The sequence below is a fragment of the Patiria miniata genome, unplaced genomic scaffold (assembly GCF_015706575.1).
Source record: "Patiria miniata isolate m_02_andy unplaced genomic scaffold, ASM1570657v1 HiC_scaffold_15, whole genome shotgun sequence".
Lineage (NCBI taxonomy): Eukaryota > Metazoa > Echinodermata > Asteroidea > Valvatida > Asterinidae > Patiria > Patiria miniata.
The window spans coordinates 66,222-81,949 of record NW_024037053.1 but is presented as its reverse complement, the minus strand read 5'-3'; the positions used below and the strand labels follow the sequence as shown (position 1 = coordinate 81,949).

At 41.3% G+C, this 15,728-nt stretch overlaps 1 protein-coding gene across 1 annotated transcript; it reads right to left on the bottom strand.

Moving 5' to 3' along the window:
- Positions 1-11,351: 11,351 nt before the first annotated feature.
- On the bottom strand, positions 11,352-12,556 carry LOC119722280 (alpha-N-acetylgalactosamine-specific lectin-like). Its single transcript, XM_038192322.1, has one exon. It carries the CDS (start codon positions 12,088-12,090, stop codon positions 11,377-11,379), a length of 714 nt encoding a protein of 237 aa, XP_038048250.1. The 5' UTR covers positions 12,091-12,556; the 3' UTR covers positions 11,352-11,376.
- Positions 12,557-15,728: the final 3,172 nt, after the last annotated feature.

Below are 15,728 nucleotides of genomic sequence, written 5' to 3'. Positions count from 1 at the left end.
GGGTTATGGTCGAGAATAAGCTTTATGTGGCCTCTCTGGACTCCCATATATTTGCACCAAGTTTAGTCGGGCACCATTTGCAGTCATCAGCCGACATTTGAAGCAAAAAAATCAGGTAAAAAAAAAAAAAAGAACGCGTCGCCGCACCTCTTTTTGGGCAAGCTCCATACCAGAAACCGGAGACGTTTTGTTTTTTGGCCTTAGAGCCTTTTTTTTTAAAAGGAAGTGTGATGGCTAGACCCCCCCCCCCCCCAAAAAGAATCACAAACATCTTTCCCTTCAGCTGGTCCTTTATAACTTTTAGTTTTTGTTTACATTGTAATCCCACATTTTGTACTTTACATAATCTATCCTATTATAGATAAATCTGTGTATTTCTGTTGCTGATTATGTATATTGTTGGTACATATTTTCTGAGTAAATGTATGAAGGGCAATAAAGTGGTTTAATTTGGGAGAAATTCAACGTGTCATTTTTTATTTTCCATTTGTTAAATTACGCTTGAAGAACTGAGTATGATAATTGAGAAGTGTCGAAGTGAGTTCTTTTTAGCGCACCAATTTTCTATAAAACTTTTTCTTGGGAAACAAGTTACAGGTGGCAGCAGCAGGGGCAAATATATATTTTAATTTTAAAAGGAAAATGTTCAGCCAAAAATATGTTCTTTGTTCTCACTGACTTCTGTTAGCAAGAAACAAAACAATGTAACGCTCCCAGCTTGGCTGGTTTTAACTTCAAGCGTGATGGTTCTGAACCAATGATATTTGTTAATAAGATGAAGTTGCTTTTTTATTTCCTCTTTTTTTGGCTATTAATTTAGGTAATTTTCCAAGAGGAATCGGTGATTTTCAAGACATGCTTGGGAATTGTTATGTCCCCTCAGCCTCTTCTTATTGTGGAAAAATACATGTATTAAGAAATACTTTTACTTAAGCAAAAACGAGTGGAGTATATTACTTTTTCGGTTTAGCAATCTCTCGAAGACGTCAACGAACTCTAATATCTATATAATAAGCCCCACACGGTGCGAGTACTGTCCAGGTTTCTGCCTGGGTACAAAACAGGTGACCAATTAGTAACAACCTGCGCTGTGTATAGGTCATCGGTATGTCAACTATGCGGACCACATCGGAGCTAGAAACTCACAACACAAGCACTGTGCGTTCGAACTGAGAACACTCTACCCTCTCGCGTTGGCCAATGACCTGTCTTACCATTTTGTGCATGAGGAGTTCAACTCCAGTCCCAATTAAAAAGTCCGGATCCGAGATCGAGCACTCGTCAGGTAAGGCCCGGGGGGTCGGGGCGTAACTTCTCCGTCAATGACAATTTACCGGTGAGTGCATCCGAAGAGACAGTGGATTGTTGGGAGTTGGTAAACTTGATGGTATTAAACTAAACTGGATTTGGGCCGTGGAGTTACACACACTCCTGGCTAGTACGAGTCGCAGCGTGCACGCACCTGGCTAAAGTACAGGCGCCATGATTTGACCCAGCTATAGTGCCTAGTGGATTTGCTAAGATCGTTTGGAATTTATCGTGATTTTCCTTCCTCAATGGATGGAGATTGTTCTGCAGCCCTGGCTGTTCATCCTTTGCTCTGAATGTTAGCTTTTGCAGGTGCATGTAAATGAAATCAGCAGCAGTGTGGAGTTATGTCATCACAAGACAGTACAATATCAACATTTTACACAGCTTAAATAACCGAAGCTGCATGACTGAGAAGGCAGATATATTGGAATTTACTCGAAGGAGATTTTGTTCTGGAAAATGTAGGATGTTCAGGCAGGAAGGACTTGGATCTTATCTTCAAGTGCGCGAGTCGAGTGTTAGTGACATCCTTGCTCATCTACCATGTCTACAGCTGTTGTTGCTAGGATACGCATCTATACAGCTGACTTGGAATTTATGAGATATGACGATTTGATGTTGGAAATATAAAGCCGAGGTAAGTTAAACCCATGGTTAAACACTGATTACCAATTTACCATTCTGATAAGTGATTTTTTTTAAACTAGTTTGGGGTTGGGGGGAACGCCGAATTCTGACTTTTTTTAAAAAAAAATCATTACTGGACAAAATTTTGAAAAAGGTGAACAGTTGCGGTTTATTAAAAAAAATATTTCCCTACTTTTTGTGATTTTTTTTGTTTCTCTATTTTTCATACTGATCATGGACTAATAATATCTGGTCCCACTCTATATAAACAAAACATTAGTGAAAAGGTTGTTTAGAAATAAATTCCATTTCTGCAAAGGTGCTAATTTTGTAGGTCTAATTTTGAAACTGTAAATGTGGCTACTCATTTTATAGCATCCACTGGTGCACTTTGATTGCAAAGGCAAACCATTTTGGACACCAAAATGTTTGCACATGGTACTCGGGGCCGGATAAGAAAGAACCAAATTAAATCCCGTGGAATTTTGTGGAGTTCAGAAAACGTAGACTCGTTAGTGGTCCCTCGCCTTCCATTCAAATTGTAATGACATTAAGAGCTACCTTTATTGGGCGATTCTCCCGTAAAGACTTGGAAGCAAGTCGACCAATTTCCTGGGAGTTGTTTATCGCTTGGGTTACATGGCGTGCCACGGGGACTGGGGTCAGAATGAATAAGCCATTATGCTTCGAGGGGGTATGGTCCACGTTCCTCCGGGTACAAATAATAAAGAAAAAGGGCAACAAACTTGGGGTGAGGTTTGCACGCTCGGAAGTAAACAACACAGCTGAATGGCGCAAGTGTTGGGTTGAAGACGGCAGGGGGGAATTCGGATGAAAACTGAGATGTCGTGGTGAAAAATGATGAAGTTCAGTGACAGAAGGAAAAAGTTCGTTCAATCTACGATCAAGATAGAAGGCCATAATATGTTTTAGATCAGTCCGTACCAGTTACCATGGTTAGCGATTTTTTTTTGGTGGGGGGATTTGTTTTTTTTTTTTTTTTATTTATTTGATTTAACTCAGATCTTTTTTATTTAAATGAGATTTGTTTTGACTTTTTTTAACTTACAAAGTATTAATATTGATTTGTCTAAAAATATGTCTTAATCTCCCCATGCACCCTTACACCCATCACTAAGGAGTTTACAGGTTCCTATAATACCTATCATCCACAAAACTATATATAAAAAAAAAATGACAAATGCTTTTGAAAACAAATTGTATTGAATCACTTGATTTCATCTACAATTAGTCTACCTCATTGGGTCAATGGTACATTAATACTGAATACACCTGAAAGGTGCATAGCTTGATTGAGCTGAGATAGTTAATGAATTTGATTTATGGTACGCGTACATGGTATACAAAATGAGTACAGTTCTCCATGGGCATGTTTATTTCATAAAAATACTTCTAGTTCTAATTTCAAAACCGGCAGCACAAATCTTTGTGTAACTTATACTAGTGTTTGATTGATGGTCCTTCATACAAGGTGGAGAACAGAAATCAGGTCTTAACCTTTAAAAGGTATTCAATCTAAATTTTTATAAAAAAAAGAATGACACTATCAATTGGGACTTTAATACACCTTTTGATGGTTCAGGTAAGCCTACAAGCACCGTTGATTCTGTTCACAATATTACTATAAACAGATCAAGGAATGATTAAAGCAAAAGTGAGTGTCTTTAAAATTCGAACTTCGAAGAGAAACTCTTCAAATCAGATCTAGACTTTAATCGCAAAACAATGATTTTGGGTAATTATGCAAAACCTACAAGTAAGTTGAGTCAATGCTGATAAAGAAGGGGTGCTCGAATGTGTTAACAACATCTTACACTTTGTAATTAAGTGGAATCAGTTGTGTAAATCATTAATATGAACCTCAATCAATTTATTTTGCCAAAAATTAGGTTTTTACAAAAAAAAGTGATTTAAATCAGTGATTTAAAAAAGAAGAAGATTATTTGATTTAAATCGCTATTTAAATCAGTGATTTAAATCAACGTGATTTAAATCAACGTGATTTAAATCAACGTGATTTAAATCAGCTAACCCTGCCAGTTACATTGCTTTGTTTTGGCTTTTAATTTTGTGCATTGGTTCTGTCTGTCTCCTACCGAAAATTGCAAAAGTAGCTTTTTTCATGGAAAGAATGGGATTGCATATAATTATTGAGCGACGTGGTTTGACATACTAATTTAAGTTAAAATTATTCAGGTTTTGAAATAAAACAAACGCGACGTGTAAAAAATACATAATATCAATAAATACAAATAAAGGCCTATTTACTTTATAACCTTTTAAACGCTGTATTATGTCATTAAGAATATGACCAGGGAGCAATTATGGTAAAAGAACAAAGGCTCTCTTTGGGGGGGGGGGGGGGTGTTGATGACGGATGTTGCTTAATGCAAAGATTCCGTCTGCATTATAATTTTTAAACCGCTCTGAATTTTGTCATTGGACTAGTGATTAAGCCTTTCTTCAAAGAGGCCTAATGTCTTCTTTGCTTTTATTCTTTCTAATATTTAACCTTTAGTCCTAGATACATTTTTAAAAAAATAATTATTAGGAAAAACCCCAGGATAAAATAGGGGTGCCATTTTTTGGTTTGAGAATACGAAAGTATTTGTCATGAAAATCTGGGGTAATTGTAATCCAGTTATCAACGATAACGACAGATAATGGGTGCAACTAGTGAGTTGGACAAATTGAAAAATAGGACTTAAATTGATATATATGATAATTATGCATGTAGTTGTCACTCTGGTCCGATCCTAGTGGCCAACGACTGGTATAGCGCCCTCTTGAAACTTTTAGTTAACACTTCGAGCAACAGAGGACGCACTTCAACATTTTATGATCCATGCATGGTCGGGGATCCATAGGTAGTCTGAGGATCAGATATTCACGTACGTACGTGTGCATCTCAGAGAGCCCCGTGACGAACGTCTAATATTATCTTAGCATGCAAATTATATGCGACCCCACCCGCCAGCCAATTGGAGTCGACTTTTGAAGCTGTGACGTCATTTCAATCAGAATTTGTGGACTAAGCTGCCGATTGGTCAATTTGGCTGCCATGTTTTTGTAATACAAAAGAAAGGGCCTAACGGGTTACGGAAGCCCCGATAGAAGGCGCCCGCTGAATGGTCAGCATCTCGAGGTCAAGACGCAGTCTTGTGTTTTTTTGCATATTTTCGCCAAATCTGCGCCAAAATCATATAGACTAGTCTTTAGGTTCGGTCTAGTCCGCATTTGAACAACGCTCCCAGGTATGATGCCCCCCCCCCCCCCTTTCTGCTTTTGCCCCCGTAATTCCCGGTCGCTGGACCAGGGAAGTATCCTCGGTTCAGATTGCTTGACCCGCCCGTGGACTTGTTTCGGGAAATAAACATGTTGTCTTTTACGTCGGCGTACGTAGCTTTGCAGGCAGGACATCGTTTGGACGGCAAGCAAACGGAACGAGACTCTCACAGATGACAAACATGAGATCGCCGGAGACATAGTCATCCATGTGGCCGCCTCGACTTCGCCACAGTTGCACACAGTCTTGATAATTATTATCTCCCCATGTACCCAATCGAAGAAACTGCATTCTTCCCCCTCCCCAGACTTTATCCATTTGCCTTCTTCCTCCCCACGGCGACGTTTGCCGTGAATATCACCCAGATGAACTGATGTTCCTCCACAGTCAGGAACCGCCAAGCCATCGCTCTGTCAGAGCAGGCAGCCTCACCCTTCCACGTCATTTTCTCGGTCAGGAGTTAAGCAAGAACCCCCCCCCCCCCCATTTGTCTCAGTAACAAGAATCTCAAAGACAACGACGACTCACACCTACTTCCCAGTCACAACTGCAAGATGGCTGATCTCCGTCAAAGCTTCATCACTCATATAATACAAACCATGCGTCATTTTTTGAGGTTTTTTTATAATTGTATATTTGCCTTAGTAATACCATAGTATAGTAATAGAATAATTACCAGAAAATATCTTTTATTTTCGCAAGGCAGATTGGTTTAATCCTGTTAAAACCAAAAACAACTGTACTTTCAAGGGATCTGTTACAATCCCCTAGGCCAATAAAGAACTTCATTTCAAAGGATTTCAAACCGCTTTTCAAAAGCATTTTTAAATTTCCTCTTAAACACTTAAAAGTCTTACATTTATTTGAAGAAGAAAAACTAGTTGATTACAAAGTACACCATTACTCCTTTAAGCGCTCTTTAGAATTGAAAAAAAAATCTGTCTTGCCTTGCCCATCATTAATCAACAATTTGCATGAACACTCATTGAGACGTTGATGACTGTATAATTTACAAAAAATACCTAACTATACCAAGATCAAGAAAGCAGCTATACTACATGTATTTGCTATAAAACACTAGCCCCCAAATCCATCAATTTCTGAAAATTACAGCAAAAGCAAATGTTGTACATTACCTTTAATGAATGCAAAGACATTATTACTTATTAGTGCAGCTCATTCTAATTTGCCTTTTTTTGTAATACACACACATTTCAAAATATTTGTTATATTTTTGTATTGCAAAATTATTTTACTGTAATGAATACAAGTCTATATACACTGTACAGGTATGAAAATGACACCAACTTCTGCTCAATATAGGCTAATAAAAACAGCTTAACTTTTTCTAGGTCAACGTTTTTTTTTAATACATCCTCCAATACTCTTTTATCCTTTGCAAACGTGCAAATCTAAGGCATTTCCCCTACCCAAAATCTCCAAATTTGAACCAAACCATGAGATTATTTAAAAATACATGTAATTAGTGCACACAAAATACATGTACATGTACAGTACGCGTGTTCCACGCCTCTACTGCATAATTTTCTATACTCCATGTATACCTAAATAGGGTATGTACAATTGTTTCAAAAGTTAATCATTCTAAAAGCTTGGCAGATCTTTCACATTTTTCTGCGCTAACGTTGTACCTCACATTCAGAAGTGGACACCAAATCTTTTAACTTTTGAGGGCGCTATTCCCAAAAACCCAACGCCATTTTGCATTTTCACCAAACTGTATATAGACCATGTGACATTACAAAATAAGATTGTGTGGTCACATGATACAAACTTTCAGCAAACGTTTGTCCTCAGCACTGTATGTCGCTTGAAATATGATGGTTTAAAAGTGTTGACATAAACTGTTTAATGTGGAACCCCCAAAAAACATGCTAAAGATGCATGCCGGCGGTTGTCAGTCAACATGACGTCACAGGGCACAATACACTACAAAATACTTTCTCTTTTCTTTGAACACTCTCTCTTTTTCATATATTTTCATGCATTATTTTCCACAAAATGTTTAGGATTTCGTTCACGCAACTCCTACCTTCCTTTTGTTATTTACAAGATTTTTTAAAACATGCAAAAATACAAAACTTTATACGACTCCATTCCGCTCGTGTTGTTTGGTCTCGTCCACACTGAACGGCGCTCCCAGGTTTTATGACCCCCCATTCCATTTTTTTTGTATTCCAAATCCGTGGTTGATGTGGACCGGGGAATATTTCTGGTTATCCTGGGCTTATTGTCTTGTCCCGCCCCCGGGTCTGATTGCTGGATCCGCCCGTGGACCCTGTTTCAGGGAATCAAAAAGTCTTTTCGCAAGTGTCAACGCGGGCTCTGCATCTTCCGTTTGGAACAACTTCCTAGTGTTTATGTTCACAAAATGATTCCGTCAATCTACTGAGTTTTAAAATGTACACCCAGTTGTTATGCCCACGCCAAAACTTCGTGCTGAGCGTATTGCCGATGATGTTGAGCATTTAGAATTCGAAATATTTGCAGCCGTTGTCCAGTCGTATGTTCTTCCCGTCAGCTTCGTTACGGGTGATGCTATTCAGCTGGCAAATCAACTCTCCGGGGCCGCCTCGGCGCAGATTGAAGGAGCGGCATCGAGGTTCGCCCCGGCACGCCGAGCCGCACGCGATGACACCCTTGGCCGAGAACTCCTTGATGACGTGACCGGTGAGGCAGTGGGATGGGGAGCGGGCGTCGGCGTAGCTTTGCAGGCAGGACATCGTGGGCACGGCAAGCGGCGGAATGGGACTCTCGCAGATGACGAATATCAGATTGTCGCAGGCAAAGTCATCCATGAGGCCGTTTTGATCTCGCCACAGTTGCATACAGTCTCCCACAAGTGGTTCTCCTGGTGCCCAATTGAAGAAGTTGCATTCTCCTCCCTCACCAGACTTCACCCACTTGCCTTCCTCCTCCCTGTCGTTACATCCGATCCAAAGGTCCCCCAAGGTGACCTTTGCCGTGAACATCTTCCAGATGAACTGGTGTTCCTCCAAGGAGTCAGGAACCGCCAAGCCAGCGCCCATCTCCGAGCAGGCAGCATCACCTTGGTCCCACGTCATTTTCTCGGCCAGGAGTTGATAGCAAGAACCCCCGAATCTCTCCTGGTCGGGTTGGCAAGCCTCGGCGTGAACACACACACGAACGATGGCAACAACACTCATCCAGCAGATCAGCCTCATCGTGCACACTGATTTCGGACCGTGCTAACAATCTCGCAAATCTTATTGAGAAATACAGGTTGTGTCAAAAATTAAAATGGAACAAATCGCTAGAAAGTCTCACTGATGCAAGTTTGGTGCGTGAAATTCTCAAAATTTAACGAAGGCCTCGTCAAGAACGACTGTGATAATATGAACTGGCACGGATGTGTTGATCAGGACGAACTGCTGTGTTATCCAGCAATTATAACCTCGGTAGTGGCTTCGTGGTTTTAATTAAATTCAGATTCTAGATCTTGTCCAATTAAAACTCGACGCGCAGAGACACCGCTTCATTACCTGTTCCGAAGTCATTGTTCGACCTAGACAATAGTTCTGCACAAGAAAGTCTGATGCACTCTATTAAACATCTTGTTGTTTTGGGGTTTGTTATTTACTTTTGAACGTTGCCACAGCAACCTTTACCATAATTGCGCACGTCTGACGCTAGTTAGTCCACATTTTGTTTGCAGTCGAAATACACATCGTTGAACGGGCGTAAGCCAGCTAGTCTGGTTTCCTGACCTTACAATTCCCCAACGTCTATAAATTGATCCGTTTCGTCTGAAATAAGGTCAGGGAACCAGACTGCAAGAACAGCATATTTTTTTCCTTGGATTTTCCAGCATCAACAATGTTTACTATAAAATACTAACACCCAAATCCATCCATTTCTGAAAATTACAGCAAAAGCAAATGTTGTATAATTATTACCTTTAATGAATGCAAAGACATTATCACTCATTTGTGCAGCTCGTTCTAATTTGCCATTTTTGTAATACACATGCATTTCAAAACATTTGTTATATTTTTTCATTGTAAAATTCTTTTAGTGTAATGAAAACAAGTCTATATACATGAATACTGTTGAAAATCACATCAACTTCTGCTCAACATAATAGAAACAGCTCAACTTTTATTTCTAGGTCAACATACATGCTCCAATACTCTTGTATCCTTTGCAAACATGCAAATGTAAGGCATTTCCCCTACCCAAATTCTCCAAATTTCAACCAAACCATGAGATTATCTTACATTTAGAAATACATGTAATTAGTGTACACAAAATACAATGTATATGTGCATATACAATACGCGTGTTCCACGCCTCTTCTGCATAATTTTCTATACTCCATGTATAAAATACAAACAGAAAATACAAAGTGAGTAATTGAACTCAATATCGTAAAAAATGAGTCATTTTGTCCGTGTAGTGACAAACTTTGGCTCAAAGTGTGTCACTACACGGACAAAATGACTAATTTTATACGATATTGAGTTCAATTACTCACTTTGTGTTTTTGTGTGCACATTATGCCTAAATAGGGTGTTTACAATATTGTTTCAAAAGTTAATCATTCTAAAACTGGGCAGATCTTTCACATTTTTCTGCGCTCACATTGCTACCTCACATTCAGAAGTGGACACCAAATTGTTTAACTTTTGAGGGCGCTATTCCCAAAAGCCCAACGCCATTTTGCATTTTCACCAAACTGTATATAGATCATGTGACATTACAAAATAAGATTGTGTGGTCACATGATACAAACTTTCAGCAAACGTTAATCGTCACCGTTTTCACGAAGAGCCACATATCTCCAAAATTACAATTTTTTTCGATTTTGATTTTTTTCGATATTTCGCATTAAAACAATGTACTTAACCATTTTGACATGTTTCTGTAAGCAAAACATCATTAATTTCTAAGTTACATTAATGTTGCAAGGGGCAGAAATCTCGATAACTGCATTTTGCGTTTTCACGAAGAGCCACATACATTTTGGCCCTTTGAACGCGTACAAAACCCATTGCACGGAAATACGTAAAAGTAGGTCAAATGAGATTTGCGTTTTCACGAAGAGCCACATATCTTTGTTACATTTTCAGGCGCGCGCGCGTACTCACGCGCGCCTATGGAAATACACGTTGAACAGAAAGGGCCAATATGTCGGAAACGTGAATTTGCGTTTTCACAAAGAGCCACATATCTTTACTAATTAATTTCCACTAATTAACTGCTTTATTAAGTCTTATTACCGGGTTTATGTAAAACTTCAGCTCACGTAGAATCGTGTGATGGTTTTCTTGCTGCACAAAGTTGTTGCAAAGTAGTATTTCTTGCAGTTTTAAAATATGAGAAACTTCTTTTGTGATTATCTCGAAAACACTTTACTTCAAAATCAACATAATATTTATAGTATGTGGCTGTTCGTGAAAACGGTGACGGTTTGTCCTCAGCACTGAATGTCGCTTGAAATATGATGGTTAAACAGTGTTGACATAAACTGTTTAATGTGGACCCCCAAAAAACATGCAAAAGATGCATGCCGGCGGTTGCCAGTCAACATGACGTCACAGGGCACAATACACTACAAAATACTTTCTCTTTTCTTTGATCACTCTCTCTTTTTCATATTTTTTCATGCATTATTTTCGACAAAATGTTTAGGATTTCGTTCACGAACTCCTACCTTCCTTTTTGTTATTTACAAGATTTTTTAAAACATGCAAAAATACAAACTTTATACGACTCCATCCCGCTCGTATTGTTTGGTCTCGTCCGCACTGAACGGCGCTCCCAGGTTTTATGACCCCCCATTCCATATTTTTTTTATTCCAAATCCGTGGTTGACGTGGACCGGGGAATATTTCTGGTTATCCTGGGCTTATTGTCTTGTCCCGCCCCCGGGTCTGATTGCTGGATCCGCCCGTGGACCCTGTTTCAGGGAATCAAAAAGTCTTTTCGCGAGTGTCAACGCAGGCTCTGCATCTTCCGTTTGGAACAACTTCCTAGTGTTTATGTTCACAAAATGATTCCGTCAATCTACTGAGTTTTAAAATGTACACCCAGTTGTTATGCCCACGCCAAAACTTCATGCTGAGCGTATTGCCGATGATGTTGAGCATTTAGAATTCGAAATATTTGCAGCCGTTGTCCAGTCGTATGTTCTTCCCGTCAGCTTCGTTACGGGTGATGCTATTCAGCTGGCAAATCATCTCTCCGGGGCCGCCTCGGCGCAGATTGAAGGAGCGGCATCCAGGCTCACCCCGGCACGCCGAGCCGCACGCGATGACACCCTTGGCCAAGAACTCCTTGATGACGTGACCGGTGAGGCAGTGGGATGGGGAGCGGGCGTCGGCGTAGCTTTGCAGGCAGAACATCGTGGGCACGGCAAGCGGAACGGGACTCTCACAGGTGACGAATATCAGATTGTCGCAGGCAGTGTCATCCATGAGGCCGTTTTGATCTCGCCACAGTTGCATACAGTCTCCCACAATTGGTTCTCCTGATGCCCAATTGACGAAGTTGCATTCTCCTCCCTCACCAGACTCCACCCACTTGCCTTCCTCCTCCCTGTCGTTACATCCGATCCAAAGGTCCCCCAAGGTGACGTTTGCCGTGAACATCTCCCAGATGAACTGATGTTCCTCCAAGGAGTTAGGAACCGCCAAGCCAGCGCCCATCTCCGAGCAGGCAGCATCACCTTGGTCCCACGTCATTTTCTCGGCCAGGAGTTGATAGCAAGAACCCCCGAATCTCTCCTGGGCGGGTTGGCAAGCCTCGGCGTAAACACACGTACGCACGATGGCAACAACACTCATCCAGCAGATCAGCCTCATCTTGCAAAATGGTTTCGGACCGTGTGAACAATTTCGCAAGTCTTACTGAGAAATACAGGTTGTGACAGAGTAAAATGGAACAAATCGCCAGAAAGTCTCACTTATGCAAGTTTTGGAACGTGGAATTCTTAAATGAAACCCTCGTCAAGAACGACTGTGATATTTGAACTGGCACGGATGTGTTGATCAGGAACTGCTGTTTTATCCAGCAATAACCACGGTTATTTGCCAACGTGGCTGCGCGGTTTTCATTAAATTCAGATTCTAGCTCTTGTCCATCACTGAAATTGGCGTGCACAGTTAATACGGCTCTCCCCTGTCAGCATGTTCCCATGTCATTGTTAGACCTAGAAAGTAACATTTTTTTGTTTATTTTCTTTGATCACTTTGTTAGGTTGTCATAGCAATGGCAACCTTTACCATAATAGTATTTGCATACGTAATGACGCATTGGATATGGCCGCTGCAATTTATCTTTTTTTTCCATTAATAATGGATAAGCGATCCAGCGTGTTCTACCTATTACATTGTCATGACATATTAAAAAAGCTTTTAGAACGCAGACCTGCCGATCAATTGACTTGAATAAAGTGGGCATTTGGGAGTGACATTATGAACGATTGGAAAAGATAGGCCTAATTGTGCGCGGGCTAAATTCTCAGAAAAAAAATCTTCAAAACATTACAAAGATGTTATTATTTCATGCCAGCGACTAGAGTTTGAATATTACAATGGAGTCCACGCAGAAAACTAATTAAACTGTAGAAATTTCGGTTTGTTTGTTTGGTGTCATTCTACTGAGCTTTAAATGTACATCGAATTGTTATGCCTCGCCAAAACCAGGCGTGGTTCTAGAACCAATATTTTTTTTTTGGGGGGGGGGGGGGGGGGGCTAGCAGGGTGGATCCAGAATTTTTTTCATGGAGGCGTGCTGAAATGTAGACCGGTTATTTTCTCCAGACACTTCGGCCTCCGAAAATCATTGGGGGGGGGGGGGGGGGGGGGGGGGGGAGGGGGGGGGGGGCTCATGCCATATTTTCAATGGGGAGCGCCAATAAAATCCTAAAATCATTCACACTCTATTAACTACAAATGCACCCTTGTCACGACTATTTATTTAGGGGGAGACCGTTCGCATGTACATCACAATCCTTCTTTTTGCTAATGCAATATCTTTTTACGGAATTTATTTTTTGGGGGGGGGGCTAGACAAAATTTTGGGGGGCTAAAGCCCCCCCCCCCCCCCCCCCGTAGAACCGTGCCTGGCCAAAACGTTGTGCTGAGCGGATTTCCGATATTTTGTTCAGCATTCAGAAATTGAAATATTTGCAGCCGTTGTCCAGTTGTATGTTCTTCCCGTCGGCTTCATTACGGGTGATGCTATTCAGCTGGCAAATCATCTCTCCAGGGCCGCCTCGGCGCAGATTGAAGGAGCGGCATCCAAGCTCACCCCGGCACGCCGAGCCGCACGCGATGACACCCTTGGCCGAGAACTCCTTGATGACGTGACCGGTGAGGCAGTGGGATGGGGAGCGGGCGTCGGCGTAGCTTTGCAGGCAGGACATCGTGGGCACGGCAAGCGGAACGGGACTCTCACAGATGACGAATATCAGATTGACGCAGACAGTGTCATCCATGAGGCCGTTTCGATCTCGCCACAGTTGCATACAGTCTCCCACAATTGGTTCTCCTTGTGCCCAATTAACGAAGTTGCATTCTCCTCCCTCACCAGACTTCACCCACTTGCCTTCCTCCTCCCTGTCGTTACATCCGATCCAAAGGTCCCCCAAGGTGACGTTTGCCGTGAACATCTTCCAGATGAACTGGTGTTTCTCCTCGGAGTCAGGAACCGCCAAGCCAGCGCCCATCTCCGAGCAGGCAGCATCACCTTGGTCCCACGTCATTTTCTCGGCCAGGAGTTGATAGCAAGAACCCCCGAATCTCTCCTGGGCGGGCTGGCAAGCCTCGGCGTAAACACACGCACGCATGATGGCAACAACACTCATCCAGCAGATCAGCTTCATCGTGCAAAATGGTTTCGGACCGTGTGAACAATCTCGCAAGTCTTATTGAGAAATACAGGTTGTGACAGAGTAAAATGGAACAAATCGCCAGAAAGTCTCACTTATGCAAGTGTTGGAACGTGGAATTCTGAAATGAAGCCCTCGTTAAGAACGACTGTGATATTTAAACTGGCACGGATGTGTTGATCCGGAACTGCTGTTTTATCCAGCAATAACCACGGTTATTTGCCAACGTGGCTACGCGGTTTTCATTAAATTCAGATTCCAGCTCTTGTCCATCAAAATTAGCGTCCACAGTTAATACGCTTTCCCCTGTCGGCATGTTCCCATGTCAATGATTTAGGCAATATCTCTGGACAAGAAGATATAAAATACACATTATGCCTAAATAGGGTGTTTACAATATTGTTTCAAAAGTTAATCATTCTAAAACTGGGCAGATCTTTCGCATTTTTCTGCGCTCACATTGCTACCTCACATTCAGAAGTGGACACCAAATCTTTTAACTTTTGAGGGCGCTATTCCCAAAAGCCCAACGCCATTTGCATTTTCACCAAACTGTATATAGACCATGTGACATTAGTTGACTGTGTGGTCACATGATACAAACTTTCAGCAAACGTTTGTCCTCAGCACTGTATGTCGCTTGAAATGTGATGGTTTAAAAGTGTTGACATAAACTGTTTAATGTGGACCCCCAAAAAACATGAAAAAGATGCATGCCGGTGTGACAGGTAATTCTGTCCCCCCCTGGTAAATGTGTCCCCCCGGACACATTTCGTCGCTTTGCTCACGAAGTGACAAAAACCTCAAAATTTGACAAAAGTTCATTCTGAGATAATCGCATTTGAAGTTATTCATTTTTTCAAAGGACATTTTCGACCATTTTGCAGTAACAGAATTCGGAAATTTTTACATTGTCCGATAGGATATGATTTGCTCTTTGTTAGTTCATAGTTGTTTGTTAAAAATAGTTCGTAATTAAACAGTAATTCATTAATAAAACTTTTTTGCACTTCGTGAGAACATCAGAACTTTGGCTCCCATATTTTGCCAATTACTTTGTACACAGTTTTTGTCACTTCGTGGGATCATGAATCTTTTTTTCGACGCAACAAACTTGTTACTTTTGCGCGTCACGACAGTTGAGCGCGCGCGCGTCTGTTCTTTTTCAACATCGTTCGCCCGCGCGTGTATGCTTCCATCCTGCCGCGAATAGACCATTGTATAATTTCTGGCCCTGCCCACGAGGTGACTTTTTGTCACTTCGTGAGAACATTTTACACTTTTTTACACTTTGTGAAAATGAAAATCACCGATTTCAGGCTTTTTGTCAATTGTTTGTTTACAATAATTAAGAAAGTAAACAATATTTTGCCTTGAAACTTGGTCAAATTGTTCCTTGAGACAACTATAATAAAATGGCTAGTAAAACTCAAAATCGAATAATTATCGATTTTGGAGGTTTTTGTCACTTCGTGAGCAAAGCGACGATTTACCGGCTCGTGACCCAGTAAATGTGTCCGGGGGACACTTTTACCCAGGTAGATTTGCCCCCCTACATGACGCCCCCCATGAAATGTTCCAGCCCCCCCCCCCCCCCCCCCCAGCGCC

Bases quoted from the DNA above. Each gene is read 5' to 3' on its own strand.
- LOC119722280 (XM_038192322.1), bottom strand. From the start codon at position 12,090: ATGAGGCTGATCTGCTGGATGAGTGTTGTTGCCATCGTGCGTACGTGT.